Here is a 15,817-nt window from a genome sequence, read left to right as displayed (position 1 = left end):
CATGCGTAGTTCCACAGGAAATTTAATGGTACATGGTGAAACGGGTAGGTACCCTCTGAATATTGATTGAAATTAAATATAGAATGCTAATGTTTTGGTGTAAACTAATTACAGGTGAAAGTAAATTGTCTAGTATAATGTACAAGCTTATGCTGAATTTACATGAAAATGATATCGCTGATTTTAAATAGATTTCATATATCAAGAATCTATTCAATTGCACAGGACTAAGTTACATAATTATGGTTACAACAAAACACTTGCACTATGAATAAAAAATACCTTAGGGTTAGTTTTAAAACTATTCTGTATGACCAATTTATACAACATTGGTATACTGCTATTCAGTATACTGAATTCTTTCAGTTTGAAAAATACTTAACTAGGCTCAAACAAAAAGATAGAATAACTATCTGTAAGTTCAGAACCAGTAATATATCTCTGCCGCCAATAGAGACTGGGCGATGGTCTAGAACATCACGTGAAGACAGAATCTGTCCGCTTTGTTTTACTCGAGTTGGAAGCGAGTATATTTATATTCAAATGCCTATGTAAGTCAAATCTGTAGAAAATACATACCCATTTATCATACCTCTAATCCACCTGTTCATAAAATGCAAGGATTAATATCAATATGCAATATTAGAATATTATCAAATCTATCGCTGTTCATACAATTACTAGAAAGACATTTAAAAAACAATAAGTGAATTTCACACATCAAACTGTAAATTTTTGTATACATATAGAAATTACTGATCATTTTGTTAAACCTAACATAATTGTATTGTATAATGAGTGTGGTTAACAGCTTGTTGATCATGGTTGGTTTGTTATATCCCTGATTGAAGTTATTTGTATATTATTTGTATCTGTCTGTTACAGTATTGTATGATGGGATTGTAATACTGTCTATTATACCTTTGTACTATTATATGTCATGATGAGTATGATAGTCACTATTATGCCATGGTATGATTGCACTGTATGGTGTGGTATACTATCTATAATACATGTATCATGTAGTACGAGTAATATATGTGTGATACTGTAATAATATTATTGTAGGATTGTACTGTAAGATGGATGCAACAGTGCGCCTGCTATACCACTGTGAACGTACGGTATGGCTGAATATGCTGTGTATCATACCATTGTAATAGTATTGTAAAATGAGCGTAATACTGTATATCACGTATGATGAGTGTCATTGTAGGAGCAGTGCGTTATATTGTCTATTATAACAAGGTATGGTAGTTCTATGAACAGTGTAATATTGTGTTTATCATTGTATGGGGAGTGTAATAGTTTCCACTATATTATTGTACGCTTGTATAGTAAGATGAGTGCTTTACGTTCAACCATATCATTGTAATATTGTTCTTTATGATGACCTCTTGTTGCATACAATACTGTGCCTGATTGATAATAAAAATCTCTGAATCTCTGTTAGGCATTTTTCAAGTTAACACATTCACGGTTTTTGAGTCATGTTTTCGGGCATTATAAGTCATGGTTTGGATTGACAACAAGATGATTTGTAAATGCTTGTCCAAATTAAAAAAATCTTCATGTGTCGTAAGTCACCGTCATGATTTGGCAATCATTGACCTGTTGGAGTTGCCTCTTTCATAGTTTGTGAGTCATTGTCACAACTGTTCGCGTTGATTCCTTTATAGTTTGTGAGTCATTGTCACAACTGTTCGCGTTGATTCCTTTATAGTTTGTGAGTCATTGTCACAACTGTTCGCGTTGATTCCTTTATAGTTTGTGAGTCAATTAAAAAAATCTCCATGTGTCGTAAGTCACCGTCATGATTTGGCAATCATTGACCTGTTGGAGTTGCCTCTTTCATAGTTTGTGAGTCATTGTCACAACTGTTCGCGTTGATTCCTTTATAGTTTGTGAGTCATTGTCACAACTGTTCGTGATGACTCCTTTATAGTTTGTGAGTCATTGTCACAACTGTTCGTAATGACTCCTTTATAGTTGGTGCGTCATTGTCACAACTGTTCGTGATGACTCCTTTATAGTTGGTGACTCATTCTCGGATGTTGACTCTAATTGATCCATTCATACTTGGTGATGTCTTTATATCTTGTAGTTATATATATATATATATACGGTATCCTGTTATGTTTCAGAAGATCCTCGTCTTGTTCGGAAAAACTCACTGGCCATAGTAAACAAAGCTCCACCTAATATGATGAAACCTACGACAACAAACATTATTATCATACATACATATTAATATTTATCATATGAATACCGTGTTATGCAGTGTCATAAATTCATCACATAGATTATGTTAAAGTAACGTGTGTAATATCACTCCGGAAATGACGTCACAATCGAATAGGAACAATCAATGTGACGTCACGTCATTGTGAAATGGACGCAATTTGCATCGTTTCAGAAGTGGTCAAAAATATTCGTTTCAGGTCGAAATTATACAGTTAACGTTGTATTCTATGATAAAAAGAATCCGTCATAAGTTTTCCTTCACATTTGATTTATTATAGAAGTTTCGGATTTTTGAGGCGAGCAAATATGAAAAATCAAAAACGATTGTTCCTATTCGATTGTGACGTCATTTCCGGAGTTATATTACACACGTTACATACTCTTAATGTATGTGATGGCTTTATGACATTGCATAACACGGCATTCATATGATACATATATATATCACATGGAAACAAGTGACGAAGGATGACAATTTTATGATTCGTGCCCTCTCCGGGCCTCAAACTCACGACCTACTGAAACCAATCACCTAGTCTAGAAATATACGCAGCTGTTACCACTCCACCACCTCCCCTTCTTTAAAATAGAATGTTCCGATGTTGCTGGTCAACAGCCCCATACTCTGGACATGGTCATAGTGACAAATCGTCTTTTGGTGATACGAGTACCTGGATCACAATGTATATATATATATACATAGATACGAATTGTACAAATATTGTTACTAGTACATATTAAACACAGTACAATCCTGTGGATCAACATACAATAGGTAGATAATCTAAACAACCTTCAGGAACAAAAAAGGGTATCTTACTTCAGCAACCAAGTAGATTTATTGAAATAATTATTGGATACAACAGCATTATATAATGATTTAGCAACAATGGCATAACATATATCAAGTATCTGATAACGACACAGCAAATGAGTTAGTGAAGTTAAGCAAAGTTGTAAGCACAAGAAATGTAATCTGTGAAAACGTGCGCTTGATGTAAATAACAAAAGAGATAAATGAAATGTCTTCAGCAAATGTATCTATAAGATAAGCTGTATCATCGAGATCAAACTAATAAAACTAAACTAACACTAGTATTAAGTTAACACAATATATACAGTGTAGTTAAGTAAAAGCAGATTCCAATGAATCTTTATTCTACAATACAATAAGTAAATGATATTTTCTGGTATGTTTTATTGAGAGATACAACGTTAACCCTACCAGGTGAAAAGGGTGAAAGTCACACTCAAATATTGATACGAAATGGAAATGAAATATTCATTTCCTTCATTTGCAATTAAATGTAGTTATGAAGACTTCTTGTTTGTATTTGTGCCAAATTATAAATTCGCAAAAAGTGAACTAATGATAAACTAATGATTAATTTATTACAAATTAAGGGAAACACTTTCTTAGAAATGTTAAATACTTCAAAAATTAATGAGGGATACTAAAACGAAATATTAAGCTAAGCGGTAGGACTTTACAATATACATTTCATTTGACCTACCTAATACTTGTTATACAATGCATTACAAATTTAATGGATATTTTAAAACTAAAATATATGAATATCACATACGTGAATTGTTATATTTAATATAAACAAATTCGCCTATTTAACTCGGCGACAATGACATTTATTACACTTTTTTTTATTTTTATTTAGATCTTATTTATTTCAAATCACTGTCATATTTTGTTTCTTCTAAACAAACGAAAAAGTGCATGCCTCTTTTCAAATTGAAAGCTTAACCTTCCTCTTTTACTTGCATCCCTTTAGAAAACATGTACACAATAGAGATTGTTGTTGACACCTTCTACTTAAATCAATTCTGTTCATACACACACATGGGAGAATTTTGTTTGCAGTATAGTACAATACCTGTGACAATGAAACACTGGTCATACGTCCCACCATTGTCGAGAAACAGTCCTATCGTATAGAAAAAAATAATGAAAACATTAAAATGTCACAATGTTGATACGTTTATACTGATCAAGTTACCGTAATAACTTCCTTCATGCGTTTAACCAGAGTAATAAATGACAGGTACGTCACTCTTTATCCTTTTTGTAATTTAACTCGGTGTTTTCAGAAAGCTATTACTTGTAAGTGTCCCTTATGTTACCTGTAGCTATTTAATAAGAGCATTACGTTTCATAAGATAATCACAGGAAAGTTGAAAAACCCTGAAAACAAAGAGAGCAGTGCAATAAAAATACACAAAACGTCATTTTACACAATAGTAACATTAATTTGCGAAATGTGAAAGCTAAGACTTATTTGTTGCAAGGACAACACTGTGTATTGTGTTAGATCACACACAGTATCAATAACAATACGATTCTTACAATGTTGCAATGCAAAAATCATTATTTCAGATTTTCACATTTTCCCCCACTTGGTGAAAGATCCGGAATTTAACGGAAGAACTTAACTTCGTAACTAATGTAAGCTCTCTGGTAGGTAGAAGAGGTATTTTCATTTTTTTCTTAAAGCTGTTACATTTTTTTCATACTTGTGTTTCTTACCTCCCCTTGATGTTGAGATGGGGAATTTCCTCCGGAGGGGCAGGATTCTTAAGTTGCCAAACAGAAGGTTTTCCCGAGGGCTTTCTCTATCGGTAATGTTGAGATTTCGGGGGTCAATGTATTGTTAACGCGACGTCTTAAGTTAGTATGAATTGGGAATCCCCTCTGGAGGATATATACAATGTGGTCGATAAATATCTTGTTATTCAAAACAGCACATCGGCAATTTGTCTAAATATGAAATTGAAGGACTTGGGCAGGGTTTTGTTACTAGTGCTGATAAGCTCATCAATACATTTAGCTTCCTATGCAAAAAAATCGGCTAGAACAGGGTCACAGGAACTGATTAAATTTGATCTTGTTTTTTGTAGTACTCTTAACAGAATACACTCCAAAATAATTTACAACTACTGTGTATATAGAATACAATTTTTATGGTTAACCGTAATTATAAACAAACTCACCTGCACATGGAGGACCAGATAATATACCTAGACCAACGGCAAACATCTCAATGCTCACCGCCGTATCCAGATGTCGCAGCCCAACCAGTCGTAAACTCAGTCCATTCAACAACTGGAAGCAACTCCCACTGTATAAACCCAAAAATACAGCATACAGGACTTGTCCCTCGTAATAGTGTCCGTAGAGGGGGAAACAAATAGTTGATATACCCATCACTGAGACTGTTCCGAACAGCATCAGTGCGACGTCCACCTCGTTCCCACTTGTTGCCAGACCAGTGAGAATTCTCGCCGTCATTGAACATATACCAGACACGGAGATAAGGAACGCGCCTTGGAGGGGCGCAGCACCTGTCAGGACTGCATAGTTCGGCAAATTGATAAACATTATGAACATTCCAAACTGGGCAAAGAAAAGACTAAAGCATAACATGACCAATGGAGTATTTCTGAATACACTAGATATTTTAGTTATGGATTGATTTTCCCGATTATGACGAGCTGTTCTGCCATCTGCTCTTTGGGGAGATCTGGATGCTACGTCATTATCTCGACTGGTTGTCCAAATCTCATCCGAATTGGTCACATAATCCATATCCTGAATTCTAGTAGCTTTATTGCTTTTCTCTAATTGTGATGGGAAGTATAATGTTCCAAATATACAAATATGGGCAGAAATTCCAGCCAGGATGAAAAAGAAACCCTTGTTTCCAAATATTTCCCTCATTTCCTGAATGACCGGCGAGAGTCCCAGCACTCCCATGCCTACTCCAGACAGAGCTACCCCACTCGCCAGGTTGAGCTTCTCCTCAAAGTTGAACCCAATCACGACAATGCCCGTCGTATAAGTCAAACCTGCGCCGATGCCTACAAAGTAAGCAGATATCTGATCAACCTATCTGTTCTTTTGTCAGTATCATCGGCTGCACGATACTTGGGCCTTACACCTATTGTCATGTGGACAGGTCTTCATACCATACTATCGTGAATGCAGCATACGTTAAGCAGAATAGAAGTTATTCAATGTGAATGCACATTCTTCGAAACGGTATTTAGTCTTCGGCAATTCATAAATAGACAGGAGGTTTCAACGCACTTTCTCTTGATTTCAACAAGTCATAATATAATCAAGAAACGGTACGGCCAAATGAATCCATATTGGGAACATGTAAGTGAACGTCTGCTCTATCTGTACTTGTATACTGTATCTTGGAGTATTTTAGATTTTTTGTTTTGTTTGTTGGCCCTGGATTTATTGACCCAAAATATCACAATGCCATAAAGATATTGTTGCATTACCTAGATATTGTGGGACGTGTTCCTTTTCATTAAGTTTACAGCAATTTTAAACTATGACGAAATATATAACCATTAACTTACCGGAACGTGACTTGATGCTAATTCTTCCAAGTCTGTCTTGTTATATGAAAACTTGAATGTTACCTACCGAAACCAATATATTTACTCTTCGAAACTGTTATCATCTGAATGCACCGATATTCAACAAACGGAAATCGTAAAAGTTTGACGTGCCAAAATTAAACCAGGCAATTGACTGCAAAAAACTCCAAAGTACAGTAATGGATATGCTGTAATAAAGTCACAAATCGTACCCGCTATTCCTCCGTAAAACAGTATGACTAAGTCTAGAGAATCCAGAAAGGCACAGCAAACGAACCCCGCGGTCATTACCAATGACCCTGCTATGGTTGCTACTCGGCAACTGTACTTCTTGAGGACAAGGCCAGCAAACACACCTGTAAACAGTCGACAAGGTCACTCAGCTGGAACCGTGTGCGTTACAATTAGAACATGTTAAATAAAATGGAAGATATCAGTGCCTACCAGGATCAATGTTTTGGTGTCTTTAGTATGCCGCACATACGCTACACCCTACACTCAGCTCATACCTTTCTGGATTATCTAGTTTATCTAGTGTTCCCTATGTTATTATATTTCTATATGAGTTTTTTTCATTGTTTATTTATCAGTTATTATTGTCTTTCGAAACATTCTATATTCTGCCTTTGTGTGTTGACACTGTGGTATATTTGGTCTTGTGTGTTGACACTGTGGTATATTTGGTCTTGTGTGTTGACACTGTGGTATATTTGGTCTTGTGTGTTGATACTGTGGTATATTTGGTTTTGTGTGTTGATACACTGTTTTTTGTGTGTTGACACTGTAGTATATTTGATCTTGAGTGTTGACACTGTGGTATATTTGGTCTTGTGTGTTGATACTCTGTTTTTGTGTGTGTTGACACTGTGGTATATTTTGTTTTTGTTTGTTGATACTCTGTTTTTTGTGTGTTGACACTGTGGTATATTTGGTCTTGGTTGCTGAAACTGTGGTATATTTGGTCTTGTGTGTTGACACTGTGGTATATTCGGTCTTGTGTGTTGACACTGTGGTATATTTGGTCTGGTGTGTTGATACTCTGTTTTTGTGTGTGTTGACACTGTGGTATATTTGGTCTTGTGTTTTGACACTGTGGTATATTTGGTCTTGTGTGTTGAAACTGTGGTATATTTGGTCTTGTGTGTTGACACTTTGGTATATTTGGTCTTGTGTGTTGACACTGTGGGATATTTGGTCTTGTGTGTTGATACTCTGTTTTTGTGTGTGTTGACACTGTGGTACATTTTGTTTTTGTTTGTTGATACTCTGTTTTTTGTGTGTTGACATTGTGGTATATTTGGTCTTGTGTGTTGACACTGTGGTATATTTGGTCTTGTGTGTTGACACTGTGGTATATTTGGTCTTGTGTGTTGACACTGTGGTATATTTGGTCTTGTGTGTTGACACTGTGGTATATTTGGTCTTGTGTGTTGACACTGTGGTATATTTGGTCTTGTGTGTTGACACTGTGGTATATTTGGTCTTGTGTGTTGACACTGTGGTATATTTGGTCTTGTGTGTTGACACTGTGGTATATTTGGTCTTGTGTGTTGACACTGTGGTATATTTGGTCTTGTGTGTTGACACTGTGGTATATTTGGTCTTGTGTGTTGACACTGTGGTATATTTGGTCTTGTGTGTTGACACTGTGGTATATTTGGTCTTGTGTGTTGACACTGTGGTATATTTGGTCTTGTGTGTTGACACTGTGGTATATTTGGTCTTGTGTGTTGACACTGTGGTATATTTGGTCTTGTGTGTTGACACTGTGGTATATTTGGTCTTGTGTGTTGACACTGTGGTATATTTGGTCTTGTGTGTTGACACTGTGGTATATTTGGTCTTGTGTGTTGACACTGTGGTATATTTGGTCTTGTGTGTTGACACTGTGGTATATTTGGTCTTGTGTGTTGACACTGTGGTATATTTGGTCTTGTGTGTTGACACTGTGGTATATTTGGTCTTGTGTGTTGACACTGTGGTATATTTGGTCTTGTGTGTTGACACTGTGGTATATTTGGTCTTGTGTGTTGACACTGTGGTATATTTGGTCTTGTGTGTTGACACTGTGGTATATTTGGTCTTGTGTGTTGACACTGTGGTATATTTGGTCTTGTGTGTTGACACTGTGGTATATTTGGTCTTGTGTGTTGATACTCTGTTTTTGTGTGTGTTGACACTGTGGTATATTTTGTTTTTGTTTGTTGATACTCTGTTTTTTGTGTGTTGACACTGTGGTATATTTGGTCTTGTGTGTTGACACCGTGGTATATTTGGTCTTGTGTGTTGACACTGTGGCATATTTGGTCTTGTGTGTTGACACTGTGGTATATTTTGTCTTGTGTGTTGACACTGTGGTATATTTGGTCTTGTGGGCTGAAACTGTGGTATATTTGGTCTTGTGTGTTGACACTGTGGCATATTTGGTCTTGTGTGTTGACACTGTGGTATATTTGGGCTTGTGTGTTGACACTGTGGTATATTTGGGCTTGTGTGTTGACACTGTGGTATATTTGGTCTTGTGTGCTGAAACTGTGGTATATTTGGTCTTTTGTGTTGATACACTGTTTTTTGTGTGGTATATTTGGTCTTGTGTGTTGACACTGTGGTATATTTGGGCTTGTGTGTTGATACTCTGTTTTTGTGTTTGTTGACACTCTGGTATATCTTTTCCTTGTGTGTTGACACTGTGGTTTAATTTTCCTTATTATTTAACGCTGTGGTTTGTTTTGCCCTTGTGAGTTGACCCTGTGATATAGTTTGCCCTTGTTATTTGACGCTTTGGTATAGTTTGCCCTTTTGTTTTGGCGCTATGAAATACTTAACCCTGGTGTGTTGATACTGTGGTATATTTTGCCTTCATGTGTCCAGGCTCTTGAATATGTTTTTCTGTGTTTTGAAACTGGTTTGTTTTTGTTCTCTGTATTGATCTCGATATTGTGGTTGACAAGTTGTTACTGTATTGTGCTGCACTGCACTGGAAATAAAGATTCAGTTAAAGTGTAAACTATAACTGTGTTTTGTTTTATTGCTTATATAATCATGTTTGTTGAAGCTACTTTGACAAAACTGTTTCTGGTGATGGAGTGAATAGTTCATATAAAACACCTTTTAGCGTATTTGTACTGACCTCCGCATGACTGCGTCGCCGCGAACAAGGAGCCAGCCAGTGAAGTGCGCATGTTGTTCTCGTTGAAATTCTCAAGTAGAGCGAGGTGAACAACCCCAATTCCCTGTCCTAGACAACCATTGACAACCATAGCTCCAAACGAGGCTCCTAGTACCACCCAAGCCCAGCCTCGATCTGGCTTTGTTAAGGTCACCCTACAATAACTTAAATGATCTTTTTTTTAATACTACAAATCTCATATCATAGTTTGAATTTGCGTATCACAAGAATTCCACAAATTAATATCTTTTGATGACTTAAGCCACAACGTTGCTGGGACATACAGACCGCGATAAATATAGCATATGACGCTTGAAGTGAGATCAGCTATCCAAGATGTATCTGTTGTATAACAAATTGGCGCAGGAAATATAGCCAATATTTAGGAAACTTAGCAAAATTAAAAAAAAACTTTTTTTACAAAATATATAAGTTGATAAAGATATTTCAGACCAATAGTAAGAAATATGAAAAAGGACACAATTACATGAAAAGTGTGTTTGTACCTGCAAACAACCAACAATATAAACATTCTGGTACACCATATGACCATTTCGTCAAATCAAGTCTCATGAATGATTCTTAAGGTCAAGAAAATGACAAATACATGTTTCAAGTTTTCCGTGACATATACAGAATACCACCCTTTTTAACGTTACAAATACCATCACCAGAAAACCATTTTGTAGACGTTTAAACTATAAACACGTTGCAGCAAGAAGGTTACTTGGAAAAGTCAATACGATGGGCCTGCTCGATTTGTTATAAAAGTCATATTCCGATGGCCTCCCGCTGTAACATTTATTTCAATCGAGTGATGCACCCGTTCAGGTGGTTGGCCTTTCACAGGTTCGTTGAGCAAAAACGAGCTTGTCTTTGTGATCTCTTGTTTCAATACGACACTTTCTCTTTTTGCATTCTAAGACAACTTGTGTCAATATTTACGCTTTCAAAATCCATATTTGTCTATTACGATTGGAAACATTTAAATAAATTCATTTCAGCAATTTTTTGAAATATGACGAGAAGAAATCTCTCCATACTAATGTAAAAGAAATGCAACCGATAATTCGAAACTTTTTTTTACGGCATTGCAATATATTGAAATCTTATTCCTGAACAAAAACCCGAACATGTGATTTTTAAGAGCAACTGATAAATCGATAAAAGTTTTCTGAGAGCAAAACTGTAACAGGGCTAGATCGGGAACATAATGCTGGACCATTCCAGTCATATGTTTAATCAAATAATTCGTGATTGTTTCGCCTGCAGTGGGACAGTGATCCTCAAATATATCGAATTTAAATCCCATTTTCTCAAATATTTTGATTCTTTAAGTCACAACAAGCATTCGACGGAAACATGGCCAATGAATCATCAACGATACTAATCTCGTTGATGTAGTTCTCGTATAAACCGTAATAAAAGCTTAAAGTAATTTATTAAACAGACAGATGAGGACGATAAGAAAGAAACTAGACCAAGACACTTTTGAGCTTTATCACGTTGTAAAATACTATATAGTTTGATTTACGTATTTTACACTGATGACAGAAATGGTAAACAAAGAGAGGCCCACTTATTCTGCCTGGGATCGGGTGTAACGCCTATTATATGATGCATATTTAGTAAGTGTACGACTTTTGAGGTTGCTATAAAAGAAAACTCCTGGCGAGAACACAATACCCCGGAGTATCTCGTTTCATGTGTACACATGTGTGTATATTGCTTGAATAAAATGCATTCGTCTTAAAACAAGGTATATCATATCTAAATGAATTTGTAAACCGGGTGTCTTTCACTCCGCTTTAATTAAGATACATTAATTTATATTAGCCTGTCGCTAACCTGTCATCTAAGTTCGCTCCAATGAGAGCGGCACTTGGAGTGTTGAACTATACACACAACTGTTTTAGCAGTTTTAGCTTTTATGACCCAGAGCGTAGAATTATCAGATCTCGCCTGACATGATTTTTTAGGTTCTGCTGATTTGTTGTAGTTTTTGGTGTCTCTTCAGATCCAAGTACAAACGTATTTGCCTTTAGTTCCGACCAAAACGTTCCAATTGTTTTGAATGCTGTCTACATCTACACAAGTGTTATGTACGATGATAAAGCGGGTGTTTATTTTTCTCAATACGGAACATATGGACATTTGTTCACAGATTTGTCACGCATCGTTGGACAAAATGTCTAAATGTGTTATAAAACATATGACGGGGTGTCTAGCTATACAAGCTAATCATTCCACTCCGTTTTAATCAAACGAAAAGGGCAAAAGGAAGTTTCAATATATTGTGAACCGGCTTAATCCATCTGAAAAAAGTTCATTATATTGAGAAACAATAAAATGTTATGTGTGGCTAACATACCCGAGCAACGTAACGAATAACTTCAAGTATATTCTTTTCTATAAAAAGAGTCTTTGCAGAATGCTACTTGTACAAATGTATGTATTTAGATATAAACAATTAAGCATCTAATGATGAACTAACAACATAGATAAGATCGAGCAAAATAAGTATCACCAGTTGACCTACCTTGTCATTATCCCTCCTTTACTTTTAAGCGAAATACCCGTTCTTCGCATAACCTCGACTTCAGAAAATGAACTTTGTCCTTAAATTCACAGAGGCTTTACTTCCGGCTGTATACATCAAGAATTTTACGCAATGTATCAACACATAACTGCCATTTTCAAGTGATCGCTGCAACAAAAGTAATATATATAATGTAACGAATTTTATGTAATGAAAAGTTACAAATAAAAACATATGTTAAACATATTTCTATACTTGTTTGTTAGTCTTTTGACGTCCAAGAAGATCGATTTGTTGAACGAAACCCCTTTACCCAACGGCAACGAACAAGGAAATGTCGACAACCGACGTGCTGGAAGCAAAGGACACTAGCTGCGTCAAGTCCTGTAATTACTCAAACTAATAAATGGTACCCTGTAGTAAGTGTTATACTACCTCAACCTGAAAACATGCAGTTTATACTAGACTCTTACTTATTTATCAAACAGTCTTTGAACTGAAGAGTGTGTGCTTGCTGACAGTATAAGCAAAATAATAACAAACTATGAAATGTTCTTAACATGATATACATGTCTCATGTAATATGGTATATATTTCAGTATGTTTCTTTGCCTTCAAACTTCGCTGTAGTTGTAAATGTACAAATAAACGTTTCAAATTTTATTGTGAATTTGTATTTTCGATGATATCTGCTGACGTATTCACTTAACACCATCATTTCAGTTGTAAGACACGAATGAAACACTGTTTATATTCATCAAGTAGTATGAGAACTACTTGTTCAACATAAACCAGTGTTTCATTTTGTGTGTTTCAACTGAAATGTAAAGTTTAACTATACCTGTTTGTGTCGAGGCTCATTATCGTTATTGAATTTGACAGTTAAACAACATAGTTTAAACTGTTGCAAGCAAATCCCTTTGATATCAAGCGATGTTTACTACGATAATGAGCATCGACTAGTATTTCAGTCTCCTTTCTATAAATAAATAAGAGGCCATTTCAACAGTGATATGAATACGTATTTTATCAGCATACATATATGTCATTAATAATAACCCATACAAAACTCTACTATCTGTTTTTCCACCTCGATGGTCAGAACAAGTTAAGGATCATATCATGTATTGCATACCTTTGAAGAAATGAGATCAAGGGTATTGAACAGAAACAAAATCCTAAATAAAAATTATATCAGCATTGTATCAGTTATACAAGCTCTTGTGTGTTTTTAATCAATCAACGCTGACTTTTATAAGTCTTCTTCACCATGGTTTAGAAAAGAGAGAATTGGGGATGGGGTGTTAGTTTTCGTGTTTCGTTTAAGAAAAATAATAAAACGACATACAATACAAATGTACGTTAAAGACAATTAATACCCCCCCCCCCCCCCCCCCCCATGCTACATGCACGATAACACAAACAGACACCTCAGTCGGTCTTTGCGAATGTATCATTGATGGTTAACAGAGCAATTATATCTGTACGGATTTTCAAGATAGGATAATAAATCCGTACATCTTCTTCATAAATACTTTTCTGATAAAGACTAAGTTTGTTTTGAACACAAACAGGAATTCAAAAATGATTTTGCGAGCTTTCGATAACGTCTGCTTCCTTTGTCAGCAAAGAGTTAAATGAGCGGTGGTCCAATTCTAAACCGCTGAAAAAAACTTACCCAGAGAGAGAAATAGTTTTGTATTTCCGAATCTAGTTACCTACAGAAAGCTTTTGAATAGAGAGATTGACTTTTTAACCTCCTCACGATCCAGACCGTTATCACGTTGTTATCTTACATTTCTTAAAATGACAATTACTTTTGTAGCATACCTTTGATGAAAGGAGATTCAACGTATTTAATAGGAATAAAATCCTAAATAAGGGGTAGGATGATAAATCCGTACACCTTCTTCATTAACAGTTTTTTGGTAAAGTCTAAGTTTGTTTTGAACACAAACAGGAATTGAAACCCTATTTTGCAAGCTTTCGAAAACGTTTGTTTCTTTTAATAAGCAAAGAGTGTAAATGATTAGTGTCTCGCCTTTAAATCACCGAGAACAATTTACCCACTGAGCGATACAATTTTCTGCATTTCTGAATCTAATTACATAAAAAATCCTTTTTGTAGCAAGTGCGAATCCGAAGACTTGTGTCAAACCTATCGAGAACAGCGGTTTTAATCATGAGCCCCCTACAGCTATCAACAATTGAAGGATACCACGTGCGAACTCCGTAAATTATGCAAAAAAATCAACGAAATCAATACATTTCTACTCGTGACATAAGTACACGTAACCTTGAGTACTGAACGAAAAAGCATTGTCTTTGAAATATGGCTTTTTTTTAAAACCGTTGTTTTTATCCGAACGTTGACTGTACGTCAAAAAATAATATGATTGTCTGTCACCCATTCGCGGCATTTAAATCTAAAAATTGTATTCATTCTCGAACCATTGCTTTACATTTTTGGTTTGAATAATTCCTTAAGTTATATAGCAATGTGAAATGTTGGGAAATACACGCGCTATGAAGTTATGACAAATATCCACCAAATGACGTAACTTTGTTGTAACTGTGTTAAACGAATTATCTTTTGTTCTTGTTATAAGAGATATTAACTGACATATTACAGTACAGTTGTTGTAAAATTGTACTCATGCGTACCTATCATGGAATACGAGCATATGAACACGTGTAGAGCATTACAAGTATGGTGTGGTTCGTGGACAAACTCTCAAACTCATACACTCGGGTTGATATTTGCCTCTCTGCTGATCACACCCATGTAAGATATTATATTATTTGTCTAACATGTTTAAAGAACTATTCACGATGTCTTAGACATTTAATTTGTTGACTTTGAGACATAACTGCTGTACAGAAAATGGTTATCCTTTAATTGTACCCTGTTTAACCTCAGTCTTTAAATGTGAGGGTTAATTCGCAGTGGTCTCTCCAATGAGTGTTTCATAAACTAATCAAATATGCTTCACTTGGCATTAATTCGAGGAAAACGTTTATTGTGCTATTATGAGAGAAATGAAATTACTCCGGCGAGTTTTAACTAATGTTTTTGAGTCCTTCATCTTTTATTAGCAATTTTTCAAGCGGAAACATTCATAGTTTTTGAGTCATGTTTTCGGGCATTATAAGTCATTGTTTCAATTGATAACAAAATGATTTGTAAATGTTTGTCCAAATTAGAAACTTTCACGTGTTGTAAATCACTGACATTACTTGGCAATCGTTAACCTGCTGGAGTTGACTCCTTTATAGTTTGTGAGTCATTGTCACAACTGTTCGTGGTGACTCCTTTATAGTTTGTGAGTCATTGTCACAACTGTTCGCGGTGACTCCTTTATAGTTTGTGAGTCATTGTCACAACTGTTCGTGGTGACTCCTTTATAGTTTGTGAGTCATTGTCACAACTGTTCGCGTTGATTCTTTTATAGTTTGTGAGT

At 35.5% G+C, this 15,817-nt stretch overlaps 1 protein-coding gene across 1 annotated transcript; it reads right to left on the bottom strand.

Moving 5' to 3' along the window:
* Positions 1 to 750: 750 nt before the first annotated feature.
* Positions 751 to 12,409, bottom strand: LOC110455382 (monocarboxylate transporter 12-like). Its single transcript, XM_021505480.1, has 6 exons — positions 12,357 to 12,409; positions 9,779 to 9,981; positions 6,861 to 7,004; positions 5,248 to 6,114; positions 4,134 to 4,184; positions 751 to 2,213 (listed from the first exon to the last, which is right to left on the bottom strand). Exons 1-6 carry the CDS (start codon positions 12,404 to 12,406, stop codon positions 2,134 to 2,136), a joined length of 1,395 nt encoding a protein of 464 aa, XP_021361155.1. The 5' UTR covers positions 12,407 to 12,409; the 3' UTR covers positions 751 to 2,133.
* Between the last annotated feature and the right edge of the window lie 3,408 nt (positions 12,410 to 15,817).

Source organism: Mizuhopecten yessoensis, unplaced genomic scaffold (assembly GCF_002113885.1).
Source record: "Mizuhopecten yessoensis strain PY_sf001 unplaced genomic scaffold, ASM211388v2 scaffold8213, whole genome shotgun sequence".
Taxonomy (NCBI): domain Eukaryota; kingdom Metazoa; phylum Mollusca; class Bivalvia; order Pectinida; family Pectinidae; genus Mizuhopecten; species Mizuhopecten yessoensis.
Note: the sequence above shows the minus strand (reverse complement) of the source record. Positions and strands in the feature narration are given on the sequence as shown.

Coding starts and splice junctions, on each gene's coding strand:
- LOC110455382 (XM_021505480.1), bottom strand. CDS start 12,406: ATGCGAAGAACGGGTATTTCGCTTAAAAGTAAAGGAGGGATAATGACA. Junction 7,005..9,778: donor GGCGACGCAGTCATGCGGAG/GTCAGTACAAAT, acceptor GACTGTTTACAG/GTGTGTTTGCTGGCCTTGTC. Junction 2,214..4,133: donor CCAGTGTTTCATTGTCACAG/GTATTGTACTAT, acceptor TTGTTGTCGTAG/GTTTCATCATATTAGGTGGA.